Below are 24,177 nucleotides of genomic sequence, written 5' to 3'. Positions count from 1 at the left end.
AGGACAGCTTACTCTGTGGTCTTAACCCCTTTGTGCATTAATTAGACTTAAGCCTGTTGGCTATATAATAGGGTTACCGGACGTCCCTGGTGCACGGGGACAGTCCCCAGATTTGCAAATCTGTCCCCGGACAAATTCCGTCCCCGGAATGTCCCCAGATTTGCACATCTGTCCCTGGCAAACATGGCAGCGGCAGCCTCAGCAGCCCGGAGCCAGCCTGGTAGCACAGTTGGCTCTGGCTGGCTCCGGGCTGATGACTGCTGCTGCCACTGCCAAAGGGGAACCGGGGACGTCCGGCGGTAAAGATCTCCTGCCCCCTTCCCCCTTTTGACTGATGGGGGAGGCTTGGGAGTTGCGGGCGGGTGGCCATTGCCCAGGAGGGGCACAAGGCGTGTGGTTTCGCTGCCAGGCAAGGTGCAAAGCCCTTCTTTCACACCCTGTGAAACATAAATGCACAGGTTTTTTAAAAAAAACTGGGCAACGGCGCGCTGCCTGCCCATGACTCCCAAGCCTCCCCTGCCCCCTTTGTTTTGACAGATCGGGGGGGGGAGGCTCGGGAGCCCTGGGCAGGCACCATTGTCCAGTTTTTTTTAAAAAAAAAACTCTGCACATTCATGTTTCACAGGGTGCGAAAGAAGGGCTTTGCACCTTTATACAATATGCATGTGTGCTTGGGCCCAGGGTCTTCTGCCTCACTGTCCCCACTACTGACTCCCTGTTCCCCGGATTCATTGAAAAGAATTTGGTAACCATATTACCGTATTTTTTGCTCTATAAGACTCACTTTTCCCCTCCTAAAAAGTAAGGGGAAATGTGTGTGTGTCTTATGGAGCGAATGCAGGCTGCGCAGCTATCCCAGAAGCCAGAACAGCAAGAGGGAGCACTGCGCAGCGATCCCTCTTGCTGTTCTGGCTTCTGAGATGCAGAATATTTTTTTTTCTTCTTTTCCTCCTCCCAAAACCAGGTGCGTCTTGTGGTTTGGTGCGTCTTATAGAGCGAAAAATATGGTATATGAGACTGGTTATCCCACAAAATCCAAGCAAGGTGGAGAGCGTAAAAGCTCTTTTTGTGCCAAGTCCACTTTTATGCTCTCTGCCTTGCCTCGGGGGCAAGGCCCTCTTGGTTCCCAGGTTCTGGGAGTACTGGGAATTCTTTCTCTCTCCCCTCCCTCACCCACTAGCTACGGGGGCGGCTCCAAGCATTTGGGTATACCCAATTTTCACCCTTGGAACCGACCCGCCCCCTCCAGATATGGGCTTAGGATTTTATTTATGTTAAGTGATGAATTACTATGTTAAATTCTATAAGGTGAAGATTTAAGGGGGTTAATGTTTAAGTTAAATTTCATAAAAATTGGGATTTGGAAAACCGTTAAAAGGACATGCAATGAAATTCAACCAAAGGGAAGCGAGGAAGTCACTTAACAAAGTTAGTAACTGTAATTTTTAATAAGGCTATGATTTATGTTTGTTTTGTTTGTTTGTCTTGTGTGTGTGTGTGTTTGTTTGTTTATAATACAGTGGTGCCCCACAAGACGAATGCCTCGCAAGACGGAAAACCCGCAAGATGAAAGGGTTTTCCGTTTGCGAGTTGCTTCGCAAGACGAATTTCCCTATGCGCTTGCTTCGCAAGAAGAAAGCCCATAGGGAAATCTCCGGGGACCTCTTTTAAATGCTGGCGGTGGGGAGCAAAGCCTTCCCTCCCCCTCCGGCCTTCAGAAGAGGTCCAGGAAGGCCGGCGCGGGCCGAAAGGCTTTGCTCCCCACCGCCAGCATTTTAAAAGCCGTCCGGGATAGCAGGGAAGCGCTTCCCGCTATCCCGGACGGCTTTTGAAGGCAGACGGGGGGGAGCAAAAACTTTTGCCCCCCGCCGGCCTTCAGAAGAGGTCCTGGAGGTCCTGAAGAAGTCCTCTGCTGTCCTGGGGTGATCTTAAAATGCTGGCGGGTGGCAGCGAAGCCTTCGCTGCCGCCCGCCAGCATTTTAAAAAAACCCGAGACAGCGGAGAAGTCCTCTGCTGTCCCGGGGTTTTTTAAAATGTTGGGGGTGGGAAGAAAAGCCCTTGTCCCCCCCCCCCCAGCCTTCAGAAGAGGTCGGGGGACAGACTGTCCCTGGACCTGGACTGAAGGCGGTTTCCATAGGAACGCATTGATTGATTTTCAATGCCTTCCTATGGGAAACCGTGCTTCGCAAGACGAAAAACTCGCAAGAAGAAAAAACTTGCGGAACGAATTAATTCCGTCTTGCGAGGCACCACTGTATTGTGAAAACCAATAAAATGTTTGGGGAAAAACCAACGACAAATAAGATGCAATTTCACTGTACTCGAACTGCCCTTTGGATCATCCATTATCGCGCGGTTGCAGGATTGTGGCTGTCAAAAGGCTTGTTTGCCTCTTTGACACCGATGTACTATATTGTCTAACCTTATTCATGCAACAGTGATGGACTTTCATTTTCTGTGATTCTATTACCTACTCTCTGTTTAAGAATTGCTACGCTTGGAGCTTCTATTACCGCACGATTACAGGATTGGGACTGTTGAAAGGCTTGCTTGCCTCTGTGATATTGACTGACTACCTTCTCTCATTTTGTTCGTACAATATTGATTTATTTTATCATTTGTATCTCCATCATATATTTTCTGTTCAAGAATTGTGAAATAATACATGTTACATATATTCTGTTAGAACGTTATTAGCCCCGTGTTGCCTGTTATTGTTTAAAGTTTTTAATAATAATAATTTTTATTTATACCCCGCCCTCCCCAGCCAAGGCCGGGCTCAGGGTGGCTAACAAGCAATAATAAAAACAAGTTGAATGAATACAACTTAAAAACAAGATTAAAATACAACATTAAAATATTGAAGCATTAAAATATTAAAATGCAGCCTCATCACAGGAGGAGAAAGGGGGGGAGGGAATCAAATTGGCTCCAAGCCAAAGGCCAGGCGGAACAACTCTGTCTTACAGGCCCTGCAGAAAGAAATCAGATCCCGCAGGGCCCTGGTCTCATGAGACAGAGCGTTCCACAAAGTCGGAGCCAGTGTTGAAAAGGCCCTGGCTCTGGTTGAAGCTAATCTAACTTCCTTAGGGCCCGGGACCTCTAGGGTGTATTTATGGACCTTGAGGCTCTCCGTGGGGCATACCGGGAGAGGCGGTCCCACAGGTACGAGGGTCCTAGGCCGTATAGGGCTTTGAAGGTCAAAACCAGCACCTTAAATCTGACCCTGTACTCCACCGGGAGCCAGTGCAGCTGGAAAAGCACTGGGTGAATATGCTCCCATGGCAGAGACCCCGTGAGGAGCCTCGCTGCAGCATTCTGCACCCGCTGGAGTTTCTGGGACAGCTTCAAGGGCAGCTCTGCGCAGAGCGAATTACAGTAGTCAAGCCTGGAGGTGACCGTCGCATGGATCACTGTGGCCAGGTCAGGTTTTTGCAACATAGGGGATTTTCTTTGTTACTCTCACAAGCCCAACACGTTGATTTTTCACTTTGCCTCCTTCAGATCATGTCTTGGGGACCGTCCATAAGGCCAAAGGCTTGGAATTCGACACTGTCCAAGTGGCCGACGACTTCACGAGCAGCATCAGCCTAACTGTCATGCAGCAAGCCTTCGAGAGGATACCCATTTTACGCACCAGTAAGGAAGACTTTTCTCCCTTGGCCTCCTCTCCTCCATTTTATTTCAACGCTGCTGTTTAAAATCTAGCGTTCCCAAAGCAGAGGAAGGGTTGGGCCCTGATTAATAGAATACACACGAGGCTTGACCAGTAAGACTCTGGGAGGAGGTGCCAATAATAATTCCTCTCTACCCCTCGGTCCAAGGGACGCTGCATTCGCTCCATAAGATGCACACACATTTCCCTTACTTTTTAGGAGGGGAAAAGTGCGTCTTATAGAGCTAAAAATACGGTGAATTGATTGTGATTTCATGTAAACTGTGCTACTTTTACTGTCGTTAGCCGCTCTGAGCCTGGCTTCGGCTGAGGAGAGCGGGGTAGAAATAAAATATTATTATTATTATTATTATTATTATTATTATTATTATTATTATTGGCAGCTCTTCCCAGGTCTGCGCCCTATGGAGCGGTTGCAGCAAAAGGGGGGCCCTCCCCTCCCCCAGTTTATGTACCTCTCCCCGACAGGCTGTGTTCATGCAGCCAGAGACTGCGCCGGCTTAGAAGCTGCCTTTGCTCTCCCCTCTTCAGTCCCCTCCTTCAGATGTCTTTTAAAGATAGGATAGCTGCTTATTTCCTTCACATCTGAAGGGAGGGAGTTCCACAGGGCGGGTGCCACCACCGAGAAGGCCCTCTGCCTGCTTCCCTGTAACCTCACTTCTCGCAATGAGGGAACCGCCAGAAGGCCCTCGGTGCTGGACCTCAGCGTCCAGGCTGGATGATGGGGGTGGAGACGCTTCTTCAGGTATACAGGACCGAGGCCGTTTAGGGCTTTAAAGGTCAGCACCAACAATTTGAATTGTGCTCGGAAACGTACTGGGAGCCAATGCAGATCTCTCAGAACCGGTGTTATGTGGTCCCGGTGGCCACTCCCAGTCCCCAGTCTGGCTGCCACATTCTGGATTAATTGCAGCTTCCGGGTCACCTTCAAAGGTAGCCCCACGTAGAGCGCGTTGCAGTAGTCCAAGTGGGAGATAACCAGAGCATGCACCACTCTGGCGAGACAGTCCGCGGGCAGGTAGGGTCTCATCCTGCGTACCAGATGGACCTGGTAAACAGCTGCCCTGGACACAGAATTGACCTGCGCCTCCATGGACAGCTGTGAGTCCAGAATGACTCCCAGGCTGCGCACCTGGTCCTTCAGGGGCACAGTTACCCCATTCAGGACCAGGGAGTCCTCCACACCTGCCCGCCTCCTGTCCCCCCAAAACAGTACTTCTGTCTTCGAACCCATCCTGTTCTCCACCCTCTAGCTTTGAAGCATTCCCTGCCTCTGACTCCCGCCTCCTGGCTGGTACAGCCCCCCACAAGTCACCGCCCCCCCCCAGCGTCGGACTCCTGCCCTGCTTCGCAGCTTCCTGCCAATAGGGTAATCGCTTCATCCCCTTGATAATTTTGGTTGCCTTCTCTTGTTTTGAGGTGGGACGATCAGAACTGCGCACAGTATTCCAGGCATAGTGGTATAGCGCAGTTTTCCTCCCCCTATTTTAACGATCCTTAGGGCGATGGCAGAAAGAACACCCAATTGAGAGATATTTGCTGAGCTTTGCACCCATTCCATTTCTCGCCCTGACCTGGCCACAGTGATCCATGCGACGGTCACCTCCAGGCTTGATTATTGTAACTCGCTCTACGTGGGGCTGCCCTTGAGACTGACCCAGAAACTCCAGCGGGTGCAGAATGGCATGATGAGGCTCCTTACGGGGTCCTTGCCTCAGGATCACCTTCATCCAGTGCTTTACCAACTGCACTGGCTCCCAGTGGAGTACAGGATCAGGTTTAAGGTGCTGGTTTTGACCTTTCAAGCCCTATGCAGCCTAGGACCCTCGTACCTACGGGACCGCCTCTCCTGGTATGCCACGCGGAGGACCTTAAGGTCCACAAATGACAACACTTTGGTGGTCCCAGGTCGCAAGGTGGTTAGATTGGTCTTGACTAGGGCCAGGGCCTTTTCAGTACTGGCCCCGACTTGGTGGAACACTCTGTCACAAGAGACCAGGGCCCTGCGGGACTTGACATCTTTCCGCAGGGCCTGCAAGACGGAGCTGTTCCACCAGACCTTTGCTTTGGACTCAGTCTGACCCTTATGTTTCCCTCCCCTTATGGTTTTGATCTATGGCCTACATTTAAAATGAGGTTGCATTTTAAATTGCATTTTAACCTGTATTTTAAATTGTTCCCCTCCGCCTATTATGTTTCTACTGTAATTTTTACTGTTGTTAGCTGCCCTGAGCCCTGCTCTGGCCGGGGAGGGCGGGATATAAACAAAATTATTATTATTATTATTATTATTATTATTATTATTATTATTATTATTATTATTATTTCCCGCCTGCCTCTTGCCTTTGTTCCGTTCCAGATGCAACCTCTGAGGATGAATGGAACTTGCTGTACGTGGCTGTCACCCGCGCCAAGAGGCGCCTCATCGTTCCGAAGTTACTGACCCAGATTTTGACATTGGCCGGGGTGAGTTGGCGGGGAAGAGTTTGAGGAAGGGTTGTTGCTCAGCCGTAGAACATCTGCTTTGCACACAGAGAGTCCTAGGTTTGATTCCAGGCGTCTCCAGATAAGGACAGATGGGTTAGGAGGAGGGGAAGACACTCTCTCCCTCCCTCTCTCTCTCTCTCTCTGTATATATAAATACCATATTTTTCGCTCCATAAGACGCACCTGACCATAAGACGCACCTAGTTTTTAGAGGAGGAAAACAAGAAAAAAAGTATTATGAATGAAACAGTGGATATATGATTTTTGTGGTTCATGCTGTGGCCACAGACATGATATGTGATTTGACAGTGAGTTTGGGGTAGCCCAATGCAAAAATCCCGAGGATCCATGTGCTTTTACCTCCCCCCTCCAAGGCAGCCTCCTTTATCGCTAGAGTCCCTTGTCTCCCTCCAATCACTTGCTGCTCAGCTGCTTCCTTTCAACACCCCCTTCCCTCTTGTTTGCCTTAGCGTCTTTTCCTTAGCTGGAGCAGTTTTTTGCTGCTCCTTTTCTTCTAATTTCTCTCCTCATTGCTTGTTTTAGTATTCCTGTCTCCTCTCCTTGCTAGTTCGCTGTCTTTACCTCCCCCTTCCCAGGCAGCCTCCTTTATTGCTAGAGTCCCTTATCTCCCTCCCGATCGCTTGCCGATCAGCTGCTCAGCGGCTTTGTTTCAAACCACCTTCTCTCTCTCTCTCTAAAAAAAAGCACAATCTGCTTTTCACCCCTGGGCAATTCAGCTCCAGGGACCACGCATTCGCTCCATAAGACGCACAGACATGTCCTCTTACTTTTTAGGAGGAAAAAAGTGCGTCTTATGGAGCGAAAAATACGGTAATATATTTTAAGTTTTTCTTTATATTTTTCAGGTTTATACTTTTCATTAGTTTTACAATCAATTTAACATTTCAAAGTTTGATTTCCTTCCCCCTCTTTCTGCGGTTCCTTAATTAAAAAAAAAAATCTTCTGCGTATCCAAATTCATTTAATTTGCTCATTTAATTATCTACTTTAAATATATACTCTTAGGAAGCTGCAGGTTGTTGCAATAATCCTGCCAATGTTTTTATCTGTTTGCAATTTCTCTGTAAATATTCAATGAGCCATTTCCAATCTTTTATAAATGTTTGTTATCTTGATTTCTTACTCTTCTGGTAAGTTCTGCCATTTCTGCATATTCCGTAAGTTTTGTATCCATTCTTCCTTTGCTGGAACTTCTGCTTCTTTCCATTTTGGGGCGAGTAGCATTCTGGCTGCTGTAGTCACATATATAAATAAATTTCTATACAGTTTAGGTAGTTCTGTCCCTATAATTCCCAAAAGAAAAGCTTCTGGTTTTGAACATCTGAACATCTTTTTCAATTCATTGTATATCATTTCCCAGTGCATCAGAAAAATAAGGACCAAAGAAAGGTGCTGCTGGATCAGGGCGATGCCCATCCAGTCCAGCGTTCTGCTCTCACAGCGGCCAACAGGAACCAGCTGATGTTGAATGGAGGTCTCCTTGCACTGTTGTTGTTGTTTAGACATTTAGTCGTGTCCGACTCTTCATGACCCCCTGGACCAGAGCATGCCAGGCCCTCCTGTCTTCCACTGCCTCCCGCAGTTTGGTCAAAATCATGTTTGTCTCTTCGAGAACACTGTCCAACCATCTCGTCCTCTGTCGTCCCCTTCTCCTTGTGCCCTCCATCTTTCCCAACATCAGGGTCTTTTCCAGGGAGTCTTCTCTTCTCATGAGGTGGCCAAAGTCTTGGAGCCTCAGCTTCAGGATCTGTCCTTCCAGTGAGCACTCAGGGCTGATTTCCTTCAGAATGGAGAGGTTTGATCTTCTTGCAGTCCATGGGACTCTCCAGAGTCTCCTCCAGCACCAGAATTCAAAAGCATCCATTCTTCAGCGATCAGCCTTCTTGATGGTCCAGCTCTCACTTCCATACATCACTACTGGGAAAACCATAGGTTGAACTATACGGACCTTTGTTGGCAAGGTGATGTCTCTGCTTTTTAAGATGCTGTCTAGGTTTGTCATTGCTTTTCTCCCAAGAAGCAGGCGTCTTTTAATTTCACGACTGCTGTCACCATCTGCAGAAATCATAGAACCCAAGAAAGTGAAATCTCTCACTGCCTCCATTTCTTCCCCTTCTATTTTCCAGGAGGTGATGGGCCCAGTGGCCATGATCATCATTTTTTTGATGTTGAGCTTCAGACCATATTTTGCGCTCTCCTCTTTCACCCTCATTAAAAGGTTCTTTAAACTTAACATGAGCCAACAGCAGCAAAAAAGGCGCTAATGCAATTCTAGGCTGCGTCAACAGAAGTGTAGTGTCCAAATCGAGGGAAGACTACTTTTTTATTCTATATTCTATATAAACGGCCTCGGTCCAGTATACCTGAAGGAGCATCTCCATCGTTCTGCGCTACCAAAGGCAAAAGCTGGCAAACGGGTGCAAATTGTACACCTTTGCACACTAGAGTAGCTTCTATGTTTGTGTGCACAAACACATCCCTCTCTGTCTTCCATCTAGGCCAGTGTTTCCCAAACTTGGGTCTCCAGCTGTTTTTGGACTACACTTCCCATCATCCCTGGCCACTGGTCTTGCTAGCTAGGTATGATGGGAGTTGTAGTCCATAAACAGCTGGAGACCCAAGTTTGGGAAACCCTCTTCTAGGCAAATGGGAGGCATTATCGGAGTTCAAAGACACATTTTAGCCTGGCAGATAAATACTTGAAGGCACAGATACCTGAAGGCTGGTGCAGGGTGATGGCTGAGGGAGGGGCGTGTCCTGGGGGCCAGATGAGAGAGACCTGGAGGGCCACATTCGGCCCGCTAGGTAAAGGTAAAGGGACCCCTGACCATTAGGTCCAGTCGTGACCGACTCTGGGGTTGCGGCGCTCACTTTACTGGCCGAGGGAGCCAGCGTACAGCTTCCGGGTCATGTGGCCAGCATGACTAAGCCGCTTCTGGCCAACCAGAGCAGCGCACGAAAATGCCGTTTACCTTCCCGCCAGAGTGGTACCTATTTATCTACTTGCACTTTGTCGTTCTTTCAAACTGCTAGGTTGGCAGGAGCAGGGACAGAGCAACGGGCGCTCACCCCGTCACGGGGATTTGAACTGCCAACCTTCTGATCAGCAAGTCCTAGGCTCTGTGGTTTAACCCACAGCGCCACCCGCGTCCCTTATTCTGCCCACTACTCCTGGCTTAAAATTGTCTCACCTGTCTACACTAAATTTTTGCTTTTTCTTCTTTTCCAGGAGCACTATTTTGAGCCCGTATTAACGAGTGAAGTGTGCAAGGAGGCAGAAATTCGGTGTTCTGGGCAGGGCTGCCAAAATGTCATTTCCAAAGACACTGTCCTAACCATGAAGAAAATGCCTTTTGTTTACGTACGTGTCTCTTCTTACAGAACTGGGCACTTGGGGCAGGTGACACATAATTTCTCTCCACCCTATCTCGATCTGTGTGTTGCTAGTGCAAAACATTTTACTGGTTCTACAGTTTGTTCCACCCATTTACCTGTTCTGGAGTTTTGCTCTGCTCTGTTAAGTCCCTCTGTCCCTTGATGGCTGTTTATTGGATGGCCCTCTCACTTGATGGCCCTGTTTGCTTCACAATTTGCTTAGAAATGGGAATTGGCTCAATATTAATAATAATTTTAATATTTATACCCTATCTGGCTGGGTTCCCCAACCGAATTATAAAAACACAATAAAACAGCAGACATAAAAAAAATTCCTGATACAGGGTTGCCTCTAATGGGAGGGCATTCCATAGGGTGGGTGCCACCACCGAGAATGCCCTCTACATGGTTCCCTGTAACCTCACTTCTTGTAGTGAGGGAACCGCCAGAAGGCCCTTGGAGCTGGACCTCAGTGTCTGGGCTGAGTGATGGGGGTGGAGACGCTCCTTCAGGTATACTGGACCAAGGCCGTTTAAGGGCTTTAAAGGTCAGCACCAACACTTTGAATTGTGCCCAGAAACATACCGGGAGCCAATGGAGGTCTTTCAGGACCGGTGTTATGTGGTCTCGGTGTCTGCTCCCAGTCACCAGTCTCGCTGCCACATTCTGGATTAGTTGTCGTTTCCAGGTCACCTTCAAAGGTAGCCCCACGTAGAGTGCATTGCAGTAATCCAAGTGAGAGATAGCTCTGGGCGGCTTCCAAAAGAATATTAAAATACTGTGATACATTAAACATTAAAAGCTGCCCTAAACAGGGCTGCCTAGAGCATGCACCACTCTGGCGAGACAGTCTGCGGGCAGAGAGGGTCTCATTCTGCGTACCAGATGGAGCTGATGAACAGCTGCCCTGGACACAGAACTGACCTGCGCCTCCATGGACAGCTGTGAGTTCAAAATGACTCCCAGGCTGCGCACCTGCTCCTTCAGGGGCACAGTTACCCTGTTCAGGACCAGGGAGTCCTCCACACCTGCCCGTCCCTTGTCCCCCCAAAACAGTACTTCTGTCTTGTCAGGATTCAACCTCAATCTGTTAGGGGCGGAGCCAGCAGGCACCACCTTCCACCCCCCTCTTCCTTGCACGCATTCTGCAGTCGCAGAGGCAGGTTAATAATAATAATAATAATAATAATAATAATAATAATAATAATAATAATAATAATTTACACCCCGCCCATCTGGCTGGGCTTCCCCTGAAACCCCTGAAATATTTTGTTGGAGTTTCCCCTGAAACTCCAACAAAATATTAAAATACCGTAATACATCAAACATTAAACGCTTCCCTAAAGAGGGCTGCCTTCAGATGTCTTCTAAAAGTCTGGTAGTTGTTTTTCTCTTTGACATCTGGTGGGAGGGCGTTCCACAGGGCGGGCGCCACCACCGAGAAGGCCCTCTGCCTGGTTCCCTATAACTTGGCTTCTCGCAGTGAGGGAGCCGCCAGAAGGCCCTCAGAGCTGGACCTCAGTGTCTGGGCAGAACGATGGGGGTGGAGACGCTCCTTCAGATATACACTTTGTTCTGCAGTTCCCTGCAAAACTCACACAAGTCCCTTTGACTTTTCCCGGCAGAGCGACGGAACCAAAGAGCCCGACGGCTACCTCTGTGACACTTGTGTGCAGCAGCGACTGGCCCTGACATGGCCGACCATTGGCTTTCGTGCGGCCCAAGCCGCGGACCGTGACGACGAAATTCCCGAGGTCCCGGAGACCATCAACATCCTCTTCGAACGTTTCTGATCAGGAGGGAGGCCTCGCCGGGGATCGCGCTTCGTCGGGAGACGGCGGATAAGAAAGCAATTTTTTATTAGGACAGGTTGAGCTGTCCTGCTCCTAGGAAAACTGGGTTGGCGTGAACCGAGGAGGGGCAACCCGGGGGGGGGGGGGAGAGACACAGTCTGCAGAAACACAATTCAGAGGGCAGTCGCACATCTTTTCTGTGTTTTGGGGGACAAGAGGAAAGCTTGCCTTGCCTTCTGTGTGCCCCCAAAGTTTTTGGACCTAAAATACCACTGGGCCTGTGGTTTGGGTGGCATGGCTTGATGGGGCAAGTGGGTAGAATTTTAGCACAATGGCCAATATATTGCTCCTTTTGCACTGGTAGGGACTGGCGTGACACAGGGTGTAGAGGTTTATGGGCCAAAAAGTCTGCGTGCCCCTGTGGCAGAAGGTCTTTCTGAGTGTGCCAGTAGCATATTCTGGTGCCCATGGTGTCCTGCAGATGTTGATTCGCCACCTGCTTTCCGCTTGCTAAGCTTTTGCTATAAACTGCATTAAAAACTCTTGTCTATTTTAAGTGACGAGGCGTATGCGTGTCGTTTACATTTTTTTTTATTTTTTTAAAGAATTTTATTAAGTTTTTCAATAGTTATATAGAAACAAAACAAGACAATAATAAAGAACAGACAAAAGAAAAACAAGACAAAAAAAAGAACAAGTATAATTTCATTCCCTCTTTTTTCTTATACCTTACTTTCCCGACTTCCCCATACCTCCCCTCTCTGTATTCCAATTTCTATTATATTAATTCAGCAAATCCTTCCCCTTAATTTCGTTTAATTTTTAACCCTTCTTTTCTTAGTACTTATCCAATTCGGCTGGAAACCACACAATTTCTAAACCAACGTCATTCTAACATTCATTAATTTTGCAGTATTTCTTGAGATAGTCCTTAAATTTCTTCCAATCTTCTTCCGCTGTCTCTCTCCCCTGGTCTCAGATTCTGCCAGTCATTTCTGCCAGTCCCATATAGTCTATCACCTTCATCTGCCATTCTTCCAAGGTGGGTAGGTCTTGTGTCTTCCAATACTTTGCGATGAGTATTCTTGCTGCTGCTGTAGCATACATAAAGAATGTTCTATCTTTCTTTGGCACCGTTTGGCCGACAATACCCAAGAGAAAGGCCTCTGGTTTCTTCAGAAAGGTATATTTAAATACCTTTTTCAATTCATTATATATCATTTCCCAGAACGCCTTAATCTTAGGGCATGTCCACCAAAGGTGAAAAAAAGTACCTTCATTTTCTTTGCATTTCCAACATTTATTATCAGGCAAGTGGTAAATTTTTGCAAGCTTGACTGGGGTCATGTACCACCTGTAAATCATTTTCATAATATTTTCTCTTAAGGCATTACATGCCGTAAATTTCATACCGGTGGTCCACAACTTTTCCCAGTCAGCAAACATAATGTTATGACCAAAGTCTTGTGCCCACTTAATCATAGCTGATTTCACTGTTTCATCCTGCGTATTCCATTTCAACAGCAAGTTATACATTTTTGACAAATTTTTAGTATTGGATTATAACAATTCTGTTTCCAATTTTGATTTTCCACCTGGAAGCCATTTTTATCCCTTTCGCAAAGCCACCTTGGGAATACTTTTTGAAAGTGCCAATACATGTAACGGCATGTGAATAAATAACATGGAAGGTTGCAGTCCTGACCCACAAACTTTTTTTAAAATTCATTTTATAACACAAATAAACACAGACAGAAAAACAAACAATACAAACAAATTCTTGTCTTATCCTTATTTTTTCTAAACATTGTTAGGTGGGCTTCCCCAAGTCCCCCCATCTGATTTTCATTTTACCTCGTCTTTAGCAGTTTACATATATCATAATTTTTAACCTTTTTTATCACATTTTACCATTAAAAATCTTCACATTTTATCACTTACAAATAATACTATTTTAAAATACACTATCTTCTACTTCTAACCCTACAGCCTATATCCACTTCCAAAGCTATTCTAAATTGAAATATTAACATATTTTTTCAAATATTCTTTAAACTTCTTCCAATCTTCTTCCACTTCTTCTTCTCTCTGCTCTTGGAGTCTCCTGGTCGGTTCGGCAAGTTCCATTTAGTCCATCATCTGCCATTCTTTGATAGTTGGTAAATCTTGTTTCTTCCCATTCTTCGCTTGTAATATTCTCGCACGTGTTGTGGCATACAGACCCACAAACTTAACTGGGCAGCAAGCCTCATTTGAACTCCATGGGGCATACTTACGAGTAAACGGGCTCATTGGATCATTCCTCACACTTAATAGTAGGGCTTGAAGGCTCAGGAGGAGCAGTGATAAAAATTGGGTGTGTGTGTTTTTTTCAAACCCTCCTTCCTATTTAAATGTGAACATGTGGTCTGCAGGGACTTCTTTTTAAAAAATAATAACCCCAAAGAAATATATCTGTATTCCACCCAACCTACATTTCCACCCCCTAAACTGATTTTGGTTGCTATCTTTTTTTTGTTTGAAGGACTATCTGTGCGGCTGCTGTTCTGCTTTGTCTCTGCAATCGCCTGTAGCAGCAGCAGGAGGAGATTTGAGGAGGTGGACCATTTTGCAGAGAGCTTGTTCTTACTGGGGTGGTCAACCTGTGTCTGGGCTACACTGGGCTTCAAAATGTGGGCAGAGGCTCACAGTGATCACATGACATCCCAAATAAAACAGAGTCTTTCCACATGCAGAATTAGGCACCTTGAGAGAGGCTCGCACTTTCCCCTGGCATCAAAAAAATATATATCAAAAAAATCCTTCCAGTAGCACCTTAGGTAAAGGTAAAGGGACTCCTGACCATTAGGTCCAGTTGTGGACAACTCTGGGGTTGCGGTGCTCATCTCGCTTTACAGGCCAAGGGAGCCAGCATTTGTCCGCAGACAGTTTTTCTGGGTCATGTGGCCAGCATGACTAAGCCGCTTCTGGCGAACCAGAGCAGTGCACGGAAACGTTGTTTACCTTCCCGCCAGAGTGGTACCTATTGATCTACTTGCACTTTGACATGCTTTCAGACTGCTAGGTTAGCAGGAGCAGGGACTGAGCAACAGGAGCTCACTCCGTTGTGGGGATTCGAACCACCGACCTTCTGATCAGCAAGCCCTAAGCTCTGTGGTTTAACCCACGGCGCCACCCGCCTCCCCTCAGCACCTTAGAGACCAACTAAGTTTGTTATTGGTATGAGCTTTCGTGTGCATGCACACGTCTTCAGATACCTTCAGATTTCCCCTGGCACGCTAGCTTTCTATCTGCAAGGGAATGTTCAGCCAGGTTGAGCTGCCCCCCCTTGAAGTCTGAACTCATCCAGTCCAGACTGCAATTTTGCACATATTGGTAAGAATATCTGATACATGCCTATAGCCTTAGCTCTTTTGCTCTCCGTCTTCTGTGTTTTTCCTGTGTGCAGGTATTTCTTCCTCTTGAGATACAATTAAAGCATTGTTAAAAAAATAAATGAAAATAAAGTTTGTAATCTATGTTTGTTCTATGGCCAAATTTTGCAATACCTGAATTTTGCAATAAACAAGTTTGGTTTATAACGCTGCCGACAAATCTTTTGTATGAACAAAGCCCTTTGGCATATTGAATTAACAAATAATATTAATAAGGAATCAGCAGACTGGAGTATATCTTAGAGAGACAAGATTTGTTTCCATGCCACAGAAATCCATTATGCAGTTGGGTGTGTGAATGTCAGACATCTAAGCGAGACGCTTCCCTGCTCCCTTGTGGAAAGTAAAGTTTATATAAAATGGAAAAGAGCCGATTGTTTTTAATCCCTCTGGATTGTCAAGAGTATCCCAAGTGGCTCATTGTTTATTTTGTATTGTGGTTTACCAATATTGTGGGATTTGTATGTTGCAGAGTTGCAGGGCTTTATTTGGGTAACCTGGCATTTAAATATTTAGGCTTAGATGGGGAGTCCGAGCACAAGGGAATGTCATAAAAAAAAATTGTAAGCCACTCTTTGGATAAAGGGCAGGATATAAATAAAGGGAAGAGGAGAGAGGTTCTTGCTTTGAGGAAATTATATTCCTAACGTAGCTGGTAGTAACACCCATTGGACTTTGTGGGGTTTACTTACAAGTCTCTTCTTTGGCAATTCCTTGTAGCCGAGTAAGTTTGTCTTCCATAAACAGGGTTTTAACAATGAGTCCGTAAGTGACCTTGGAGGCCAATTCTGGATCCACATGTCCTTCCACAGTGAAGATACAGGTTTCCAGGTGGGAGTTGATCACGGTGAGGGTTTGCCAAGCGTGCCTTCCTCTTAGCACGTTTCCCCCTTGCGTCCTGAGTTTGAGTGTCTTCAAAGCCCATGACACTTTTGGTAAAGGCTGTTCTCCAACTGGAGCACTCGCAGGCCAGTGTTTCCCAGTTGTCAGTGTTTAAACTACTTTTTTAAAGATTTGCCTTGAGAGAGTCTTTGAACCTCTACGCCTTCCATTTTTAAGTTCGGAATAGAGTAGTTGCTTTGGAAGACGATCATCAGGCATCTGTACCACATGACCAGTCCAACGAAGTTGATGTTGAAGAATCATTGCTTCAACACTGGTGATCTTTGCTTCTTCCAGTACACTGATATTAGTTCACCTGTGTTCCCAAGTTATGAGTAGACATGTAGAGGATCGTGTTGCTGGTTTGCAGAAGTTCCTTTCTATACTATTGTATAATTGTTTCGACCTGCTATTGAGTTTTCCCCCTTTGTGATGGGAATTTTGAGGTCTTACATATATGTTATATGTTCATAAGTGTACCAACCAAGCACGTACATAGATCAGCACAGGAATGCCGAACTGAAACCATTTTGATTCCCAAACTGACCAAATGTTTGCAAGGTCAAAGGAAAATGGAAAAGCCTCCCCATTGTCTTTTCCTTCACAAATCCTGTTTTAAGGGTATGTCTGTGTATGAATAGGGTGTGAGCCTGTGACCTGGCCCAGGAACTAAGTATTTATCATTACAAAAGACTGGCCAGGCTCCCCAGGCAATCCAATCTAGTAAGCAGGGTATCCAATCGGGTAACCTGCCAGACAGGAGATAAACAACAACAGGAGAAAAACAACATTCAAATTTCTGTTTTAGACCGCCTTTTCTGTGATGTAGGTGTGATGTATCTGAGGGATGGTCTTAGGTTACACCCCTTCTGTGATGGATGGATGTATGTTTCTGGGGGTGGTCTTGATCTACAGGGTGGCAATTTCAAAAGTCCATATAAGGCCTTGCATGCCGTTGTTCTGGGTTCCTCCTCTCTCCTGCGTGTGAGGGGAGCACCCTGTTGCAACAGATCAATAAAGATCCAGCTTACTAGCTGCTTTGCTTCTCAATATTCTCTGGTTGTCCTCTTATTTTCTCCTACCAATAGAAGGACTCTATATGGGCTCTTGGATACCCCATAAGGGAAAAGGGCAATTTTTTGTTTACAACACCTTGCATCATGCTCAGCAAGCCCTTTAGTGCACCTCTGATCACCCCATGCTGGGATTTGGACACCAACACCATCTGGGGGGGGGGGGCTGCAGAATTTCTCCATCTCTGTTCCAAAATTACCATCCTTGTGCATTTTATTTAAACGGCTGCATGTGTGGAACGAGTCTTCTGTCGCCACGAGGTGGCAGCACAGCTGATGGCTGATGTGGGGAAAAGCCAAGAAGCTGAGCAATGTTTCTATAGGCAACAGCAGCAGCAAGAATATTGGTAGCCAGCTATTGGAAAGGAAATAATATTCCAACAAAAAGAGAATGGCTGAGTAAACTATGTGAGTATCTGGAGTTAATTGACGGATTTAATAAGGCACGAACCCAAAACTATGGTACAGAAACAATGGGGTTGTTTAAATGAATATTTACACAAACAGGGCTCAAATACGAAAATTTGGTTGTGCTTAGGCTAACCTTGTGAAGAATATAAAGAATATAAAGATTTAATGGATTGTGAAAGAACTTAAGGAAAGGAAGTGACTGAAGAACAGATGTAAAGGTGACGTGCGGTGAATGCGGTGGAAGTCTTTTATAATATTTTAACTAGGATTTTTATATGGTAATGTTTAAAGTATAAATTTGATATTATTGTTTACGAAAAGTATTCCTTTTTGGCTTTCCCCCCTTCTTTTCTTTTCTTTTCTTTTTTTCTTCAATTGGTAAATATGCAGATAATCATGTTTATATTGATATGTATGAATTCTGTTTTGATTTTTCTTTTTTTATTTATCTTCTTGTAATATTTAAGAAAATTAATAATAAAATAAAAAGAAGCTCAGCAATGATCTCCTGAGTCCCATTGTGGTGGCCCATTTTATTCTGGCACAACGCCTGCGCCAGTCACTTTCAGTTAGCATCCCTCACAGGGTTGTTGAGGATAATACTGGCTCTCTGGCAGAATATCTGAGCCACAATATTTTCAGCAGGAGTAATTTCTCAGGAAATGTGCAGCCTTCAACAGCAAAATCTATGCAGGAAAGCTGGTTCAGTTTACTTATTTGGGGGTGTGCAAGTTCCTCCTTCTCCTTGCATTATTCCACCTCTTAAATTCTAGACCATGGGTATGTAAACTAAGGCCCGGGGGCCGGATCCGGCCCATTCCCCTTCTCAATCCGGCCGCCAGACAGTCTGGGAATCCGTGTGTTTTTTCATGAGTAGAATATGTCCTTTTATTTAAAATGCATCTCTGGGTTATTTGTGTTACGATATAGAAGCAATGCAGCTGCAAACTGCTAGCTTGAAAGCAAAACATAATGGGAATGTTGGGACTGCCCGTGGGAAACAGAAGGACAGTCAATTCACAGTGTGAAGCACCAGAATTAGCTCAGAGTGTAATATGAGCTCTTCCGTTTGTTCCTGTCCAGGAAGTGCAGGAAGTGTTTGCTACTAGACTGCTGGAGTTTGAAGAGAGCAGTCATGTTTTTTGTAATGCTGCAAAGACAGAAATAAAGGCATGTAAATACATTTCTGTCTATCTCTTTCCCCTGCCAGGGGGGGCAGGAAAGGGGGGGGGGTGTTCTTCTCGCGTTTGAGAAGAATCGCCTATCGCGGCCTAGCCTGGATCTTGCTGGGGAATGCAGCCAGGGAGGTCAACAGGGAATCAAGCCGGGTGCCTGGGATTGTTGCCAGTTTCTCCTGATATGGGCTTGATTTCCGACAATTTGTGGGGCATAGGAATTCGTTCATTTTTTCTCTCCCAAAATATAGTCCGGCCCCCACAAGGTATGATGGACAGTGGACCGGCCCCCTGCTGAAAAAGTTTGCTGACCCCTGAGCTAGACTATCCATCCTCATTCTCATCAAGGGTGGCAAGGATTTTTACTTGCAAATCCCCTCCGCTCTCCCCATGCACCTCCTAAATCTGTTGCAAGAGTTGCTCCAACCTGCCAAGGAATGAGGACAAAAACGGCCTGAAAATAAATATTAATCCAAAGTCAAAGTTGAGCTGAAAACAGCCAGCTCCCAGCAATAATTTTTGACTTCCTGTGTGAATAACTGCAAGTGCTTTGCCTGTCCTTGATTTCCCTACCAATTCTGCTCGGCTGGGCAGGGCGGGATATAAATAAAATTTATTATTATTATTAAAAGAAAGAAAAATATACGTTTCATGGTGATGGGTAGATTTTTGTCTGGTAAAGAAAAGGAACGTACAAAACCATGAATTTAAATGTCATATTGGCCCCGTTAAACATAATGCCTTGTTTGTCCAGGAAACCTAAGTAGCTTTATTTGCCCTGTTCTTTGCAAATCCCAATAAATACAATGGGCTATAGATCTAAATTGGACACCCCTCGCGCTGATTGCAGCTTCAGAGGGGGTGGTTTTCATAGAATCATCGAATCCATGTGGATCCGCACTCTGTAACCACATTTTTGCGCCATTGTGGCCCCAGGCAACAGCGGGTGCGTGATTTTTTTTGTGCAGACTGTAGCCATGGACATGCTATGTGATCTGATGATGGTGAATTTGGGGTGACCCAATGTAAAAATCCTGAGGATCCATGGGCTTTTACCTCCACCCTCCCAGGCAGCCTCCTTTATTGCTAGCGTCCCTTATCTCCCTCCTGATCGCTTGCCAATCAGCTGCTTCCCTTCAATACCCCCTTCCCTCTTTCAAAAAAAAAAAAAAAAAGCATGATCTGCTTTTCTCCCCTGGGCAATTCGGCTCCAGGGACCACACATTCGCTCCATAAGACGCACAGACATTTCTGTTATGTACTGAAGTTCTCACCCTGGGCCAGCAGCGGGATACTGTAGATAGTTTTCACTCAGGTCCGCATATGCAAATAAGGGATTGAAAGTGACGTTCAGTGATTGGATAGTTTCAGAAAATGGTTACTGTTGCATTGTAGTGGAGTTCTATATAAGCAGGCTGGCTGAACCCTTCAGTTCAGTTCTGTTCTGGCTTGTGAATAAACAAGAGCTGTTTGAAGAATCACTGTGTCGTCTGATATGTTCACCCACAACTTAACAACTTCCCCTTAATTTTTAGGAAGAAAAAAGTGTGTCTTAATGGAGTGCAAAATACGGTAATTATTTGCTGCTGCTCAGCACAGTACCTGCTATGCATGCTCTTCTGTTCTCTGCTCCAGGCATGAGAAAGGATTTGCTGCAGGGCCTAAGGTTTACCTGCAAACACTCTCTGCTCTTAGGCTGCAGATCAGACCTTGCTTCCACAGTGCAGGAGGCAAAGTTTATTCCGTTCCTGAGCTTGTCGGCAAAAGCTTTCCCTCCCTGTACCTCACTCAGATGCCACAAAGCTCATAGAGACTCAAGAGCTCTGCCCTCGAGGGCAAAGGGCAGCTGCTGGTGAGACTACAACTGTTTTTTTAATCTTTCCTGACAGCTGTGCATACCTTGCGTCCTCTGGGAAAACAGTCTGCGTTAAGGCTACGCTCTTTTTTTTTTGCTATTCCCTGCCCACCCACCGCCAAATTCAGTTGCAACGAGAAACACGCATTGGACCTGTTGCAGGGATTTATGTGTAGGTTGGAGGGGGGGTGTCCCTCCAGCAGATATCCTGCACATGCAGCCCACTACCAAAATCAGCACAATCGCTTTTGTGACTTTTGTGATTTGTCCCCACAAAACACTTCGTCATGGTTTCTTCCTATCTATTCAAAGGGCCTCTGCTGCACGATACCAAATGTAAGAATTCACTGATAAATGTCTCTATGTACTGGCTCACTGGAAAACTTCAGAAATTCATATAGACATGTGAGTTCAGCTCCTCAGCAGCCCCTCTGCCTGAGTGATAATCCCTGGGATCCTGATACCTGAGTGCCAGACAGGTAGCCATTCCGGAAATAACAAACCCCGATGAAGACAAAAGGGTGTGATTAACTTGGCTGGGAAATAGGGAAATGTAAATATCTCTTTTGTTACACTTGATGGGTGTTTGGTGGAGGGCAAGGGGGACCATGGGGCAGGGTCCAGGATGCTCAGATTACTGCCACCAGACCTCCCTTTTCATGATGTAACCGTGATGTATTAGTGATGTATTTTGGGGGGGGTGTAACATGGGTATTAGCAGCTAATAAAAACTTGGATTCTCTTTTGTTCGGGGCTTCCATCTTGTTCCACCTGGTGGCAGGTGGGAGTCCTATCACACAGTCTTCAATAAAGACCAAACCTACTGGCTGCTGTTTTGCTCTGGTATTCCTGGCTGGTGTCCTTGTTTTTTGTCCAAGGGAGACCTCAGATTTCTCCGTTAACAGACCCACAAATTCCTTGCAAATGTATCATGTGGGGTTTTTTTCCCCCATCTTGCATTTTTATGTTGTGAACCGCCCTGATTCCATTTTTCCAATTAGCTTCTCTCTAAAAAGAACAGGTGGCTTCTCTTTTGCTTTCTCTGTCCTTCTGGCTGTTTTAAGAGCTGCCAGCAAACAAAAGGGGCATTAATAATAATAATAATAATAATAATAATAATAATAATAATTTGTATACTGCCCTATTCCCGCAGGTCTCAGGGCAGTTACAACATAAAATCATGATACGAAAACACAAAACACATAATTAAAATAAAAATGACAACAACCCAATAACACACACCACAACACATTTTAAAAGGACCCTGGACACTGCTTGATTCACGTCAACTTTTAAAGTAATATACAGATGGGTCTTGAACTTGTTTTGTAAAGTCGTTTTGGTGCTGGAGAAGGAGCCCCCACACCCCGCAATCTCAAATATAATTTGATGAAAGCAAAGTTATTAAAAGGTGGCTTTGGAAGAGAGGTAGGTTTTGGGTACACTTTACAGAAACTGAACGCCCCATCTCCCCATGTTCAGAAAGGGTCTATGAGAGACACACAAATGAGTACTTTAAATGCTAGACAGTCCAATGGTTTTAGAAGTCTTTAATTGGTTGGCAGTTCTTGGGGGGGGACCCACAAGATTTTCACAGAGACATTGAGACCCCACCAACTATTTCTCCCACTCAGAGAAATAGTTTGGCTTCTCCTCCTAATGGCTGTGTATCAATCTACTTCTCTTAACCATGAAATACACTTTAATGCAACTCATTTGGCGCTTTTAAATACAGTCACACCTCATGTTATGTTTGCTTCAGGCCGAGCGTTTTCAGGCTGCATCCCGCGGCGACCCGGAAGTACCAGAAAGGGTTACTTCCGGGTTTCGCTGCTCACGCATGCACAGACGCGCAAAATGACGTCACGCGCATGCGCAGAAGCAGCGAATTGCGACACGCGCAGATGCGGGATGCATTCCTTTCAGGATCCGTTCCAAAGGCCCATTCGCAACCAGAGTTACCACTGTACCAACTTGTTTTACTGAGAGTATGAGGTTTCCTGGCTAAGTGTTGGATGCATGGGAGGGGGAGCAGTTTTAGAACTATAATATTGGAAGGGGGACCCCCCAAGGATCATCTAGTAGCACCCCCTGCAAGGCCTCAAGACGCCCTTTCTTCTATGCGCCCCCCAAAGGAAAGGGCTCATTTGGGTATGTGCCCATTGGGTCGTTGGGCTTTCTTGACCCTTACGAAGAACATGAGAAGAACCCCACTGGACCAGAAGAATGACGTACCTAAATTAGCACCCCATTAAACAACTAGACACCTATGGGCAGCCCATAAACAACAGGACGCGAGCACAACAGTGCTCTCTCCATATCTGAATCTGGTATTCGGAAGCGAGCTGCCCCGATCCTTGAGGTAAGCGTACAACCAGCCATGAAAAGTAGTCACTGATAGCATCATCTTCTACGGACCCGTCTATTCCCTTTAAAATCTGCCCCCTTAGAAGGAATGGGGCATCAATGTCAATTGCAGCCTTAGCCGGAATGACCCAAGATGTCGCAGCCGCCTCGACTTCATCCATTGCCTCGCCAGCTTCAAATCCGAGACCAGCCACGTCTTCCCAGGGCCGTCAAACGTTTTCTTCCAGCTGAGGAATGTTCCTTTCTCCCTCGACATCTCTGCCGCACTCATCCTACCTGAAAGAGGGAACGGAGGTCGTCAAGGCTAGCCACAAGGAAATCTGCTGCCATTTTTCCTGCCTTTCCGTTCCCTTTAAGCTGATTTGTTAACCCCCCAAAAAGATGCAACCATAACAAAAACAAAGGAAACAAACAATAAAATCTAAACCGTAAAAGCGTACGGCTGGGAAGGGCGAAAATACAAAGTGATAAGGCAGCCTAAAAAGGGACGGTGAAGTATTAACTCATACAAAGATTCCCTCAGACTTTTAGAGTATTCTCCATTATATCCACTATTGCAGACCAACCTGTTTCTCCAAATCCTGGTTTAGCCCTTACTCTGGACATACTGTAAGGACGTGGGTGGCGCTGTGGGTTAAACCACAGAGCCTAGGGCTTGCCGATCAGAAGGTTGGTGGTTCGAATCCCCGCGACGGGGTGAGCTCCCGTTGCTCAGTCCCTGCTCCTGCCAACCTAGCAGTTTGAAAGCACAAAAGTGCAAGTAGATAAATAGGTACCGCTCCAGCGGGAAGGTAAACGGTGTTTCCGTGAGCTGCTCTGGTTCACCAGAAGTGGCTTAGTCATGCTGGCCACATGACCCGGAAGCTGTACGCTGGCTCCCTCGGCCAATAAAGCGAGATGAGCGCCACAACCCCAGAGTCGGTCACGACGGGACCTAATGGTCAGGGGTCCCTTTACCTGGACATACTTAGGCTTTGCCCTGCACCACAGTAGGTTATCCTTGTGTCTAAATCCATTCCTACAAATACAAAGGTCTCCTCTAAGGAGGCCTCACCCTGAGCCTAGACAGATGCCTGTCTACATCTTAAAACTTTCCATTTTGCCCAAGCCGAAGAGCTGACAGTGACTGCTGAACAATCTCATGGGTGAACATCTGGAACCTCCAGATTAATTACTTGTTAAGTGGGGAAAACTTAGGCAACACCCCGGAGGCAGCTCTCCAAAAGCCCTTGATATAGATAAATATTAGAAAAATTACGCAACATGATGGATGGCGGAACGTTGAACAGATGTGCAGGAGCAGATGTCCGTGCCAGGCGTGTCCCAAGGGCCTTGGCTGAGGGTATGTGTGTGTCTTCTCAAAACACACAAAGTCCAGGCCTCTTATTATTTGGGACACTGGTACGATGGCAGCAGGAGTGCCTGGCCACCAGCTTAGAAGGCTTTAAAGGAATAATTATTGTTGTTATTGTTATTATTATTATTATTCCACGAGGGTGGTGTACAGCATTAAGAACACTAATTAATTACAGTGGTGCCTCGCAAGATGAAAAGAATCCATTCTGCGATTCTCTTCGTCTAGCTGTTTTTTTGTCTTGCGAAGCAAGCCCATTGACAGTTTAGCGGAT

The 24,177-nt window shown here is 46.0% G+C and overlaps 2 protein-coding genes and 1 long non-coding RNA gene across 8 annotated transcripts in view; 1 reads left to right on the top strand and 2 right to left on the bottom strand.

Moving 5' to 3' along the window:
• Positions 1-11,912, top strand: part of FBH1 (F-box DNA helicase 1) — a 37,568-nt gene extending 25,656 nt beyond the window's left edge. Inside the window, exons 18-21 of the mRNA XM_081926852.1 lie at positions 3,505-3,639; positions 6,036-6,142; positions 9,414-9,545; positions 11,185-11,912. Of these exons, the coding sequence (XP_081782978.1) occupies positions 3,505-3,639; positions 6,036-6,142; positions 9,414-9,545; positions 11,185-11,352 (542 nt within the window). The 3' untranslated portion in view covers positions 11,353-11,912. The remainder of the gene's footprint in view (positions 1-3,504; positions 3,640-6,035; positions 6,143-9,413; positions 9,546-11,184) is intronic.
• A 1,047-nt stretch (positions 11,913-12,959) lies between these two features.
• The window catches only part of LOC309378909, a 106,111-nt gene continuing 94,893 nt past the window's right edge, over positions 12,960-24,177 (bottom strand). For both annotated transcript variants that reach the window (XR_014172280.1, XR_014172281.1), the window contains exon 2: positions 12,960-13,323. This is a non-coding gene — a long non-coding RNA (uncharacterized lncRNA). The remainder of the gene's footprint in view (positions 13,324-24,177) is intronic.
• Positions 21,724-24,177, bottom strand: part of IL15RA (interleukin 15 receptor subunit alpha) — a 36,997-nt gene continuing 34,543 nt past the window's right edge. For 3 of the 5 annotated variants that reach the window (XM_081927359.1, XM_081927363.1, XM_081927362.1), the window contains one exon: positions 21,724-22,825. The gene's annotated coding sequence lies outside the window, so the exon portion shown is untranslated. The remainder of the gene's footprint in view (positions 22,826-24,177) is intronic. The other 2 variants (XM_081927360.1, XM_081927361.1) reach the window with 2 other exon arrangements.

Source organism: Podarcis melisellensis (assembly GCF_964234715.1).
Source record: "Podarcis melisellensis genome assembly, chromosome: 10".
Lineage (NCBI taxonomy): Eukaryota > Metazoa > Chordata > Lepidosauria > Squamata > Lacertidae > Podarcis > Podarcis melisellensis.
This window is presented reverse-complemented; position numbering and strand designations above follow the sequence as displayed.